This window comes from Cavia porcellus, unplaced genomic scaffold, assembly GCF_034190915.1.
Source record: "Cavia porcellus strain 051 isolate PalLab524CR breed Dunkin Hartley unplaced genomic scaffold, mCavPor4.1 scaffold_29, whole genome shotgun sequence".
NCBI lineage: Eukaryota > Metazoa > Chordata > Mammalia > Rodentia > Caviidae > Cavia > Cavia porcellus.
This window is the reverse complement of record NW_026947512.1, coordinates 18,134,786-18,148,757: the sequence shown is the minus strand read 5'-3', so window position 1 is coordinate 18,148,757 and position 13,972 is coordinate 18,134,786. Positions and strand designations below refer to the sequence as shown.

General features: G+C 47.9%; 1 protein-coding gene across 1 annotated transcript in view; it reads left to right on the top strand.

Annotated features, from left to right (window-relative positions):
• Rassf5 (Ras association domain family member 5) overlaps nucleotides 1-13,972 on the top strand; it is a 69,752-nt gene that overhangs the window by 28,479 nt on the left and 27,301 nt on the right. Inside the window, exon 2 of the mRNA XM_003474778.5 lies at nucleotides 1,748-1,869. Coding sequence (XP_003474826.1) covers nucleotides 1,748-1,869 — 122 coding nt within the window. The remainder of the gene's footprint in view (nucleotides 1-1,747; nucleotides 1,870-13,972) is intronic.

The window sequence follows — 13,972 nt, the reverse complement described above, 5'->3', positions numbered from 1 at the left end:
AGCCCTGGTATTTCTGGGCACTGCAGACCTGGGTGGCTTGGCCTGCATATCCCTGTGCCCCTCACCCATGAAGGTGAAGCTGTGCCTGCGTGGAATACATCTCCCTCTGCAGGTGGGGATGGAGCATACTCAGAGACCCTCAGCCTGTCCCCAGAGGAGGGGAGGACCCGGCATGCAGGTGTGCGGGGAAGGCCTTGACCCTGAAGGACTCTGCAGAAGGGGCTGCTGGTACCATGCCAGCCATGGGCACAAGGGAGGTGAGCAGTGGAGTTCTCAACTCCAACCCAGAAAGATAGCCAAGGGCTTCAATTTGTGGGGTCAGGAGGCTGCAAGGTTCTGGAATCTGTGCCCCCACCTTGTCAGGCACTGCCCTACGGACGGTAGTGAGGACACCCTTACAAAGAGCTTGGCCCAGGTGCTCATTGTGGGGGAGGCAGGGAAAAGAGGCAGTGAGAGGTGGGCCTCATCCCAGAGCTGTTCATGCATGTGGGCAAAAGGGCAGCCGTCACTACGACCCGAGTCAGTGTGCTTCAGCAGCTTTAGAAACAGGGGCTGGCATGGTGGTGCACACCTGTAGTCTCAGCATCAGGAGACTGAGGCAGGAGGATCGCTGGGCATTTGAGGGTAGCCTGCACTACACAGTGAGACCTTGTCCCCCCAAATTAAATTTAAGTAAATTAAGTAATTAATACAGGCAGCAGATGTGCTGTTTAAATCTTATTAGAAGAGACTTGGCATGTGTGAGCCCTTATCAGCCAGAAGCAGCCCCCTGGTCCATCCAAGCAAGTCCAGGCAGCCATTCCTCTGCCCCAGTGCATCCACCTCGCTCACAGGCAGCAGGGGACCCTGAGAAACGTCTGGCCACTGTGAGGCTGGGCCTTCAGACTGGGCTGCGGCATCTCTGGACAAGAGGTCACACTAGCAGAGCAGCCAGTGTGGAAACTGCACCTTTGAGCTGAGCTTTTGTTCTTGATTTTTGTACCAAAAATTGAACCCAGGGTTTGCACCTACCTTTTATAAATGTGTATATTTTGATCGAGAGTCTTGCTAAGTTGCTAAGTTGCCCAAGCTAAGCTCAAATGTTCAAGCCTCCTGCCTCACCTCTCCAAGCGCTAGGAGTACAGGCCTGTGCCACTTTGAGCCACTGAGACCTTTACCTTTGGCCAGCTGGAAGACTTGTGTTGATTCTTTCTGTGCCATGCTTTCCTTTTGGCCACATTCCTCGCTCCCTCCTTCCTGCCAAGGAGGCCCCAGAAGGAGCCCTAAGAAAGCTGGGAGGGAAACACCAGCTTTATATCGGTGGGCATCTGATACTCTCTCTCTTGGCCTCAGTTTCCCTATCTCTAAGGAAGTCCCCATGGCTGTTTCCACATCTGGAAATTACATCTCCGCTTCCATGGAAGTGAACCCAGTAGGCTGTGTCAGGTGGGAATTAGCAGAAAGTGGACCTGTGAAGGTTCAGACCTGGGTCAGGTGCCCGGCAGTGACAGTCTCTGAGGCCCCCAGCCTATAATGGTGACTGTGGACTTCTGTGAAACGGCGCAGGTGGAGGCAGTGTGTCACTGTCATGTCACTGCCCCACCCTTGCAGGTAACAGTGAACAGGGCATTGGCCTTGTGCTGGGTCCCCACCTCTTGCACTGCTCTCCCCAGTGGGAGTGAACCCTAGGGTTCTCGGGTGTAACCCCGGGAGGGAGGTGGCAGGAACCCCACAGGCCTCTTACACCCCTATGGTTCTTCCCCTCCAGATTGCAAGTTCACCTGCCACCCCGAGTGCCGTGCCCTCATCCAGCTGGACTGCAGCAGGCAGGAGGGCCCTGTTCGGGACAGACCCTCCCAGGAGACCATCTTCACCTCTGCCTTCAGCCAGGTAGGGGCAGCGCTATGGGGACTCAGCCCCACCTGCTCCCCAGGAGCTTCATGTGTGCTGGATGTGGGGGGCCTAGACAGGTGTGGTGGAGTCTTCACATATTCAATGGTGTCCAATGGTTGTCTCCAAGCACAGAGTCTGATCGTGAAGTGGGGGTAGACAGGGGCAGGGTGGTCCTGGAGAAGCTTCTAGAAGGTTCCTAGAGTCCTGGGCCCATGGGCGTGATGCAGCTGAAGCTTCACACATCATCTAGCCTTTGGACTAGGGAACATCACAGACTTTTGGGGTGTCTTGCCTCCCCTCAGGGACAGAAACAACCTTTAGTGGGGCTGGATCAATGTTTCTTGTGTCAAAGGACCAGGAAGTGAGGTGGCTGGGTGGCACCTGGTTGTAATCCCAGCTACTCAGAAGGCTGAAGCAAGAACATTGCAAATTCCAGGCTAGCCAGGGCAATTTAGCAAAACTTTACCCCAAAATACAAGTTCTTAAACCAGGTGTGATGGCACATGTCTGTAATCCCAGCACTTGGGAGGCTGAGGTAGGAGGATCATTGCAAGTTCAAGACCAGCTTGGGCTACAAAGTGAGCTCAAGGCCAGCCTGAACTGCATAGTGAGCCCCTGTCTCAAAAAACAGACAAAACAGAAAAAAAGCAAGTTCTTTTCAAAGGGCTGGGAATGTAGTTTAGTGGCTGAGTGCCAAGCATGCAGGAGGTGCTGGTTCCATGTCTAGTACTGGAAGCCAGAGGAAAAGGCCATGGGAAGACCAGGAAGTCAGTGTCCAAAACAGCTCTTGCTCTTGGGTTTTGCTTGGAATGGAGACAGAGGAGAGCATTTATTGATTCCTGACTTAAACAAGTAGTTGTCAGTAATCTACTATGAGCTGATGGGAGTTGGGGTAATTCATGAGACATCACAATGGTCCTTGAAGAGTTTACATTCAGGCAGGGGATGCCAAACACGCCCAAATAGTAGGTCCTGTGACACGTAATAAAGGTATGAGCTGAATGTTTTGGGTATGCATTCAATTGTTTCTGCTGAAAGAAATCAGGGAGGCTTCCCAGAGAAGGTGATGTTTGATCTGGAGGTTGAAGATTCCTGGTCAAGAAGTAGGGTGTGTTCCTTTTTTGTTTGTTTGTTTGTTTCTGGGGATTGAAATCATCACCTCGCACTTGCCAGGCAGGCGCTTGTGCCACTGAGCTATATCCCTGGGCCAGGATGCCACCCTTTTATTCATTTAATAGATATGCTTTGAGTGTTCACGATGTGCCAGGCCCAGGAATGCTGGGGACTCAGCATTCGTGTGTGTGTGTGTGTGTGTGTGTGTGTGTGTGAGCTTTAGACAAGTGTTGAGTCCAAGAAATAAAAACCTGGTGTGCTCTAGGACAGTAAAGGAGGCCTGAATATTACGGGGGCTCAGGAGCAGTTCCAAGTCCCCATAGTAGGCACCCACGTACTTTCTCTGGCCACCCTGCCTGTGATGAAAAGTGTTCAAAAGCCCATGGCTTGGGTGTCATGAGCTCTCTGCTGCTCCCACTGAGACAGTGTTATCAGAAACAAGTGTGACACTTACGAGGCTGGTACTGAATTGGCCTGAATTGTTATTAACAAACAATGCCTCTGTGCAAACCTGGGAATCATGGTCTGGGATGCCCTGAGGGCATCGCCCATGAAACAGGCTTGGCCCTGGGCTGGACCCTGTCTGTCCGCCAGGGGTGAGGGTGGGGCTGAGGGCGCATCAGCCTCCTAATTCGCCCCTGCCCATGCAGATTGCTGCTGCTGCTGGTGTAGCTGTTGGGGCTGAAGGTACTGGGGGGGGCCCCAGCACACTGGGTAAGCATTCTGCCACCGAGCTGCAGAGATGCAGGTTTTTGATGGTTTCCCTTAGAAGAGGGAGGTTACATAGCAACATTCCTAAAAGTGTCGACTCTTTCTCCAGTTTTCTATTCTCGTGGGAACCTCCAAGTGTCTCTTCTTTCTCCCCACCCCCCATCCTATCCACCCCCACTCTAGCACCAGCTTCCCAGCCCTGCTTCCTAGACCCCCTTCTTCAGTCTCTCTAGTCTTTCCTTGAGAGTAGCTGGTATCAAAAAGGGGTCATTTAGCCAGGCCAGGTGATGTGTGTCTGTAATTCTGACACCTGAGAGGCTGAGGCAGGCAGATGGCAAGTTGAAGTCTAGCCTGGGCAACTTAGTAAGACCTTGTCTCAAAATAAAGAATAAAAAAGAGCTGGGTGTGTAGGGCAGAGTGAGGGCCCTGGGTTCAATCCCCAGTACTGAAAAAGGGCAGGGCTGGGGTATAAGCTTCTCTCCTTATCCTGAAATGTTTAACAATGTGTAAAGACACTCTTGGTTGTCACAACTGGAGAGATGCTAGTGGCCTCTAGTGAGCAGAGGGTGCTGCTACATATCCTGCAATACACAGGACAGTCACCCACAACAAGGAGATATGTGGCCCCGAATGTCCATCATGCACAGGCTGACAATCCTGCCATATGTAGGGTGGTTCAGCCAGCTCCCAGGTGCTGTGGGTAGGGGCCTAGAAAGGGCCTGGGATCTGCTGTGTACAGTTCAAGCCTCTCATCCTTAAAATGCCAGCCTCGGAGAAGAGCTCCTAAGTGGAGGATTTGGAAAGAGAGCAACTGCTTATCCCAGGTGGGAGACAGGAGGCGAGGCAACCTCCAAGCACCCTGGCACACTAGCCTGGGGCTGTGCCTGCAGCGGAGACACCGCTGAGATACCACGGAGGAAGGAGCAGGGTTCTGTGTGCTGCCCCAGTCCACCGTTTGCACAAGGGTGCAGGGAGGCTGGGCAGGCTGCCGTGTTTGCCTTGGATGGGCCCCACCAGCAGAGACGGGCTTCAGCAGAGTGGGGGCAGGACCCAGCCTCTGTCAACAAAGCTGGGCCCTGCTCCAGGCTATTTTGCCTTTGCCAGAAAGCTGTTTGGTGCTGATTTCTGCCCAGGCTTGAATTCTGCTGAATATCATGACAACGCTTTTTTTCACCTGGAGGACCTCACCAGGCAGGGTCAGCCTCAAGGACTGGTGCTGTTTTCCTGGGGACTTATGCGGCAGAAGCCTGGGCTCAGAGCTCAGCTACTTCAGGATGTGCTTGGGGCCATTATAGGAGGCCTTGGTGGCATTTCTCTTCTCTGCTTTTTTTTTTTTTTTTTTTGGTACCTGGGATCGAACTCATGACCTCACATTTACCAGGCAAGTGCTTGAGCCGCTGAGCTAAATCCCCAGCCCCTCTCTTCTCTGCTCTTTAAGAGAAAGAAAATCATTGATTTTTCCTCCACCGAGACAGAGTCAGTCTTCATTGGCATTTGTGTATGTCCTTCCTGTACATTCATACATTTTTCAAAATGTGGTTGAGATCATCCTGTAGATAAGTATTTGGCCTCAACCTTTTAAAAGCAATAATCACAGTGATGTCTCCATCTGTCAGGATGGGGGGTGGGAGAAGAGGGATGGCCTAGGAGGGGCCGGGACAGCTCAAAGCCTCAGTTGCCAGCTCAGAAAATCACTGATCCAGCCTGTCTCCTGCAGGCAGCAGAAACAAGGGGCTAGTAGCTGCCATTCGACTCCAAGCACAAACCCAAGGGTCTCACAGTTTCTCCCTGGAGATCCTGAGGTTTGTGATACCTACCGTGTGACCAAACACTGCTGCAAGTGGACCCAAAGCTGTTCTTCAGTATCGACTTGTTTTCTAAAGAACATCATTGCTATTGCTTACGCACCTCCTGAATTGCCAAAACAGCTACAGGTCCTCTGTTTGGGGACATGTCCCGACCCGAAAGAATTTACGTTTTTGGTGGTTTTGAAAGGACTTTTGTCAGCCGAGTATGATGGTGCACAACTATAATCTCAGCACTCCAGGAGGCTACTACAGGAAGATCACAAGTTCAGCCCCAGTCTGGGCAACTTCATGACTTAGCAAAATAAAAACGGGCTGGGGATGCAGCTCAGTGTGGAGGCTCAGAAACAAACCAACCAACAACAGTGCTTGTATGTCTGGGCATGGTGCCACACTCCTATAATCACAGCTACTTTGGAGGATGAGGTAGGAAGATCATAAGTTTGCAACCAATTGGCCACTTATGGAGACCTTGCTCAGAATGAAAATAAAAAGTGTGGGGATGTAGCTCAGGGGTAGAGCATTTATGTAGCATGCACCAGGCCCTGGGTTCAATCCTTATTACTGGGGAAAAAAGTGCTCTTACGTACCCGGCCCTGTGATGAAAACCAACAGTGGCTCCCCAGTGCCCTCTGATGCCTTGTTCCAGTTCTTGCGTTGCCTCCGGGGAAGCCAACTCCAAAACAAAATGTGTTTGATCTGCCTGTCACTGCTGCTTTCGCTTGTAACTCCCTGCCTGCTTGGCGACCCCGGAGGCTCTGGCTTCTGGCCTTTAGTGCCACTTTTCCGTGGCTTACACTGCACAGATCACAAGGGACAAACTCCCCTTTTTGTCAGATCCTTTGCAGTCAGAGCTGAAATCCTCCCTGCAGCAGGCCAAGTGCCTTCCTGACTCCAGCCTTACCCGTCCCTGAGCAGACTCGGGGCTCCCAGCCTGCCACAGCGGCTCCCAGGTCACTCAGGTGCTCCCACACCTGGGACTGTGGCCATAACTGTGTTCCACCCGTGTTGTCAGTTACTTCCGTCCTCTTTAAATAGACTCACACTTAAATCAGTTTTTGTTAAAGGAAAAATTTCAGTATCTTCAAATCAATGCTTTGACGTGCTCCAGATTTTTTCCCAAACATACATTGAGTTAATCTCTAAAATTAAAAAGAAATGTATCTCGGGGCTGGGGATTTCGCTCAGTGGCATAAGCGCTTGCCTTGTAAGCGTGCAGTTGTCAGTTCGATCCCTGGTACCGATAAAAAAAAAAATGTATTTAAAGATTGTTTCACATTCGTTCCACAAATAATTTGTTGAGCCAGGTCCTGTTCTGAAATCCTTCTGGGCGCCATCAGTGGGAAACCCTGAGACCACCGTCTCTGACCATCTGGTGCTTGGGCTCCTGGGCATTGGCTCTAGGGGGTGCTTCAGGGCCTTGGGAACCATGGAGACAGCTGCAGGAGTGCTGAGGACGAAATCCCAGCTACCCACACTGACACCCTGGTGCCCTTTCAAAGGAGAGGTGAATCCTTAGGTGCAGACAGTGAGTAGTGCAACGTGAAAACAACACAGTTCAGACCAGCCATTCACACTGTGTACATGTGAGTGAATGTGCATGTGTTTGTGTGTGCGTGTGTGCACACAGTGCATAGTGCAAAGGTCTGGAAGGTGCTCCCAGACCGTTCAAAGGGATTCCACCAAGCAAGAGGTGGAGTTGAAAGGGATATTATCAGACTTTCAACTTTTGCTATTTGTTTTGTTTGTTTGTTTTTTGCTGTTTGACCATGAGATAATTCTACACATTTCTAATGTAATGTTTCTTGAAAGAAAATACATATTCTTGAGAAAAAGGAAAAAGCCTGACCTGGGTGGCTGAAGAGCTAGGTTCTAATCCCTGGTGTGTAGATGAAACACTTGGTTTAGGACCCATGACCAGCCTCCTACTTCCTCTGGACCTCAGGCATCTCCTCTGAGAAATGGGACCCTTCCCAGGATGGTTAGGGGTCCCAGGAGGAGGTGGGTGTAAAAGCGTGGGTAGTCTGTGGGGTAAGTGTCCTGGGGTGACAGCCCAGGGCCATCCCTGAGACTGCTGGTGGCCCCACTGGATTTTAGTCCCTGCGATAAAAACCCTTGGTGGCTTCCTGCTGCCCTCACATGAGTGTAAAGCTGGATTAGTACACGAAACCCTCCATGGTCTGGTTCTACCAGAAAGCTGAGCTATCTCCCTGGATATAGCACCAGGCCACTCTGACCTGTGGCTTGGGTGACACTTTTTGCTCTGAAGCCTATAATTATTCTGTTCTAACATAGAGGCTTAAGTCTTTGCTTCACCCAAGGGAAAGGTGGCTCCAAGCGCGCCACGACTGCCAAAACACAAACACATCCTCCGCCACTGTGATTCCTCAGCAGGTGCCCTGGGGAACCCCCTCGGTCCCTCTGTAGCAGAGGCGACTCAGCTGCCTGAGAGTTCTGATTTCATGGCTCCCAGTCCTGAGCTCCCTCCTGCAGACACCACTGCCTCCACCACCCAGGGTCCTGTCCTTCTAGATCCTTCGGAAGAGAAAGTCCTGCCGCCCAGTCCTGTCGAACGGCCAGTGTCGATCCCAGGGTCACCACTTGGGGGAGCCCCAGGGCAAGAAGGCAAGAACCAGGAAGGGGAGGAGCTTGGGGTTGGGCGTCCGCCTAGATGCCAGTGGCAGAGTGACACAGGCTCCTGGTAGACCTGGTAGACCTGGTAGACCTCCTGGTACACCTCTTGGGAAGTGCAGGGTCGTGGGTCTCTTCTGAAAAATGCATATTCCAAGGAATTGTAAACAGTAGCAACAGCACCTGGCGTTCACCGAGGCGCACAGTACCCGTGCTCTACTCGCTGTATTTATTACTGAGGGGAGTGCGGAAATTTCAGCACTCCCTGTGGATCCGCTCCTTTCTCCTCACAGTTCTTGTGTCCTGAGCTCCACGATTGCGTGCATCTGCTTTTAGGGTTATTATGTGCACTCCATTATTTATCACGAATGGACGTTCTTCATCCCTGATGATATTGTTTGATCTGAAATCTACTTGATATTAAAACAGCCACACCGCTTTGTTTCGACTACAGTTAGAATGTACTTCTTACTCTTTTTCTTTCTATTATTTTTAGGCTGTTAGTGTCTTTATCCCGTCATGCATTGCTTGATGGTGGGGATATGTTCTGAGAAATGTGTCATTGCGCTATCTCGTCACGTGTGCTGATGTCAATGTGAACACGTGAATTTCCAGGGCTTCACCTACTACATTATAGAATAGCTTATTACATTTAGTTTTTATTTCTTTTTTTGTTTTTTTGAGACAAAGCTTTGCTATGTAGTGCAGGCAGGCCCTGAACTCACTATGTAACCCAGGCTGGCCTCAAATTTACAGGGGATCTTCAGCCTCAGCCTTCCAAGTGCTGGGATTACAAGTGTGCACCCCCACTCCCAGCCCTATTACTTCTAAACTATATATCTGTTCGGCATGTTGCTGTACTGAATACTGCAGGCAGTTGTAATACAATGGGAAGTATTTGTTTATCCAAACATAGGGAAAATTCAGGAGAAATACTAGGTGATAGGGATTCTTAGCTCCATTCTCTTTTGAGATCATTGTTGTGTGTGGGGCTTGTTGTTGACTGAGAAACACTATGTGGTTGGATTTAAAGGACAGGTCATGTAAGCAGCAAAGAATTGGATATAGCACCAGGCCACTCTGATACAATCTGATAATTTCAAATACAATCTGATAATTTCTACTGCTGAATTAGAGTGTTTAGCCAAATTGCATTTAATGCGATTATTGATGGAGTGTTTTGCTTTTTTTGTCTTCTGTTTTTTGAGAAAGGGTCTCACTATGTAGTTCAGGATTGCCTTGAGCTCACAATGTAGCACAGGCTAACTTGGAACTCACGTTGATCCTCCTGCCTCAGCTTCCTGAGTGCTGAGATTACAGGCATGAGCCACCATACATAACTGGACCTAGTTTTAAAATCTGTCCTCTCCAAATATATATTTGTATTCTATTTGCTCTTTCTTCCCTTTTTTTGTTTTCTCTGGGTTTTGCCCCTTTTTTTGGATTAATAGAATATATTTTATGATTCCATTCTCTCTTATTTTTTGCCTACAAGATTTAGACCTTGGTTATTTTAGTGATTGCTCCAGAGTTTATGGCATACAGCTTTAGTTTGTCACAGTTTACCTATCAAATGATATTATACCACTTCATGTATAGTATAAAAATCTTTTTCAAAAAAAAGTTTTACAACCCAGTTGTGGTAGTACACCTCAGCCTCTCAGGAGGCTGTCAGCTCTCTGTGAGTTTGAGGTCAGCCTGGGCTCTGTAATGGGTTCAAGGCCAGCCTGAACTTCACAGTGAGACTCTGTCTCAAAAAAAAGAAAAAAATCTTGCAGTAGATAATATGTACTCCATTTCCCCTCTTTATATACTATAAGCTCCATATTATATTGCCACCATTTTATTAAGTGGTCATTACACTTAGATTTAAGTAACAAAATGAAACTGCATATTTTTGTCCATGTGATCACATTTCTGGTACTTTCCCTACCCACTTTGGTTAGAACTAGGTTTCCACTGAGAGATCAGATTTTCCCTCTGTAAAAAGGACTTTCTTTGACATTTCTGTTATTGTGGGTATGCTAATAATGCTTTCTTTCACCTTTTCCTGATTCAGAAAAAAAGCCTTTATTTCCATCTTTGTTTTGGAAAGATTTTTACTAGGTAGAAAGTTCTGGATTGACAGGTTTGGGTTTTTGTTGTTGTTGTTGTTGACTATTTTAAAAGTGTCACTTCACTATTTTCATACATTATTTTCAACAAAAAATATGCTACTGTATGTATCTCTGTTTTGCATATATTTCTTTCTTTTGCTATTTTTTTTTTCTTTTTCCTTTTTATCGGTACCAGGGATCAAACTCACGACCGCCTGCTTGCAAGGCAGGTGCTTATGCCGCTGAGCTAAATCCCCAGCCCCCTTTTTGCTATTTTTAAAATGTTCGTTTTATCGCTGGCTTTGAACATTTTACTTATGATGTGCCTTACTGTAGTTTAGGTTTCTTGTCTTTGGGGTTCACTGAATTTCTTGGATCTTTGGGTTTACAAATTTTTATCAAAATTGGAAACTTTTCAGGCTTATTTCGTCAAACATCCCCTCCCCCAGCAAGAATGCCAATTCTAAGTGTAGGAATTGATATAAAAAATACAGTGATTATTAAAATGTATTATAGTAAAAGGCACAGTGCCATTAAGCCCCTTAAACTCCTCCCACTTGCTTCAGATTCGCCAATCCCACCGTTCTGGGCACAAAGTGATGGGGATTAATGGGCATGTAAATTTACTGTAATACTTTTTAAAAGTTCACTCTATATTTCAGTCACATCTAGTATATTATTAGAGTGCTCGGACTTTCCTGCAGCTTACTCCTCTGTTTGTATTTTAAATTCTTTCTTTGTGCTTCATTTTGGATATTTGGTATTGCTATATCTCCAAGTTAATTAAACTTTTTTCTCTTTTTGGTAGTACCAGAAATCAAACTCAGGACCTTGTGCTTACCAGACAGGCACTGTGTTGCTGAGCTGTATCCCTACTCCTAAACTTTTCTTTTGTATGATTTTTCATTACTGTATTTTAGCAAATTTCTCATCCAAGACATTGTCGATTTTATCTCTAGAAGTCTGATTTGGGTATCGTGTAATATCTTTCATGTTTCTGCTTAATTTTTGAATAAATAGAAGTAGAAGACACTTATAATAACTTTTAGTGTCTGTGGCAATTCTTAAATCTGTCTCTTGGGCCAGGGATGTAGCTCAGTGGCACAAGTGCCTGCCTGGCAAGCATGAGGTCATGAGTTAAATCCTCTGTTAAAAAAAAAAAAAAAAGATTAAAATCTGTCTCAGTTCTAGACTGGCTTTAATCAATTGATTTTTCTCCTCATTAAGGATCAGCTATTTCTGGTTTTTTGCATGTTTGGTAATTTTTGCTTAATGCAAGACATTGCAAATTTTACCTTCTTGGGTGCTGGTTATTTTCATATTCATATATATATATATATATATATATATATATATATATATATAGAGAGAGAGAGAGAGAGAGAGAGAGAGACAGAGAGAGAGAGAGACAGAGACAGAGACAGAGAGAGAGGAAGAGAGAGAGATAGAGAGAGTCTCTTGCTCTAGTTACTTGGAACTGGTCTGATTTCTTTAAATCATGCTTCTAAATCCAGCACACCCACTCTGGTACCTAACCCTTGAAGTTGCTACCAGCTTCTACCATCTTAGAGTGAGTTAGATGTTCCCAGGAATGTAACCTGAATTTCGACTGCTTAATACATTCATGATCTAGCAATCAATTGATACTGATAGCATCTTCTGTCATCCTCTGGCCACCAAAACAAGAAGAGACTTCCCACGTCCAGTGACATGGCACTAGTGTGATATCAGAAAAGGCAGAGACTGGGGTCTCATATCTAACCTCTCCTGGAGATTTGGAAGAGTGGAGTACACTAGATTCCTCCTATTTTCAGCCATAATTTCCTTAGCTTGCAAGTTCAAAATTTGGCCCTTGTTTTGTTCCTCCCGATAAAACAGAACTGATGGGGTTCCAGAAGGAGCCAGGCAAGTGCCCCCCACCCATTTGCGCCAATGGGAGGAGCAGTTCTCCACTCCCTCCTCCCTGACTGCATCTAGGGTAGCTTGTATCAGGCTCCTTCAGATTCCCTGCCTCATCTGGAAGCCGGAAGTGCTGGCTTTCAGTGATTCACAGTACTTAGGTGGTCTCCCCCCGACAGGAGCTTCCCCCAGTAAGTCTGACCAGCCCAGGCTAAGCTCAGTCCTGACTGTGCAGAGTGGAAGCCCATCCCAAGGATGCACCTGCAATCTGGCTCCAAGGAGGGACAGAGTCCTGGGACACATCCTCCAGAAATCCTGCAGGCACTTCTGTGTGCTCTCCATATCCTGGGGGCTCAGGGGGCTGCTCAGATGGCCAGGTCAGTCCCAGGGCTCTGAGATGGGTGGTGACAAAGCGCTCTTTCCTGTGGGTAACAGTGCAACAGCCGTGGACATCTCCTAGTGGTGACCAAGCTGTTCAGGACACTGGAGGACTGCCCGGCCTAGAGAGGGACCCATGACAGAAAGGGCTGCTGACTAGAAAGAAATACACTCTGCCACTCTTAAGTGTCACTAGAGGACCATGAGGGACACAGTCCCTGGCCTGGCTCCAGCCCCAACACAAGCTCTTCAGCCTCTGCAGAACTTTTAGCTTGGCAGCCAAGGAAAAGAAGTGAGGTGTGGCAGCACCCTCAAGGAAGTGACTTCCACGTGAATCTAACCTCCACACTGCAGCCCACACCTCCGAGGACAGGAAGTCATACAGAGAGGAGTTAAGCTGACTGCTGCATCGCCTGTTTGGTGCTGAAAGATGCCTCTCCTGGGACAGTGGGCAGCATCCTTAGGATTCAACCCAGATGAGACGTTGCTGAAGGGTGCTTCTGAGAGAACCACAGAATGGCGTGGTGGTAGGGGTGGTTGTAGCCAGAGAAAGTATGTGTGGAACAGGAGAGGACGGAGGAGGGGGAGGGAGAGGGGGAAGGGAGAGGGGGAGGGGGAGGGGGAAGAAGATGTTAAGTGAACAAAACCCCGCTGAGGGCAGGGATGAATTCCAAGTGGCTGTTGGAGGGTGCTAGCTCGTGGCTGGAGGGGAGGAGGAACTAACTGTTGACAAATGAGCCCCTCAGGGAGCTCGCTGTGAAAGTGCCATAGTCACTAGAGGGAAAACAACTGTGAAATTAAATACAAGGGCTCTGGGTTTGAAATCTGATTGTACCATTTGCTTGGACAAGTGAACCACTTCTAGGCTGAATTTACTTATTTGTGAAACACCATCTTGCAAGACTGTAAATGGTAAATGAGAAAGTGAACTGTGTAAGACCAGGGTGCTCTCTGTAGCTCCCTATTTCATGCCATTCTCTGTAAACAGAACCAGGAGAAGGTGAGGACTGTGCTTATTCATGCCCCAACTTGAGCACCAGGCTAGTGCCTGCCAGATGCAAGAGCTCAGTAAGTAGTTGTTAAGTAAATGAATGAAAGCAAAGTAACTAGAGCTCCACACATTGTAATTTTTTGATAATTATGAGTTGAAATCTGCACGGAAGCTTTATGATAGGAAACAGCTATGATCAGGTCTTGGCTTTAGAAGGGTAACTTTGGCAATACTGGAATGAGAGTTCGGAGGAGGCAGGGAGGGCAACAAAGGGAGCTCCGAGAAGACTTTGCAGTAGTCTAGGTCAGTGTCAGTCACCAAGACAGGAAATACAGCTGGATACGGTGGCTTGCACCTGCAACCCCAGCATTCTGGAAGGCTGAGGCAGAAGGATTGAAAGTTTGAGCCCAACCATGCAATGACCTAGTGAGAGCCTGTCTTTAAAACATAAGACAAAAAAGGCTTTGGGATGTAGC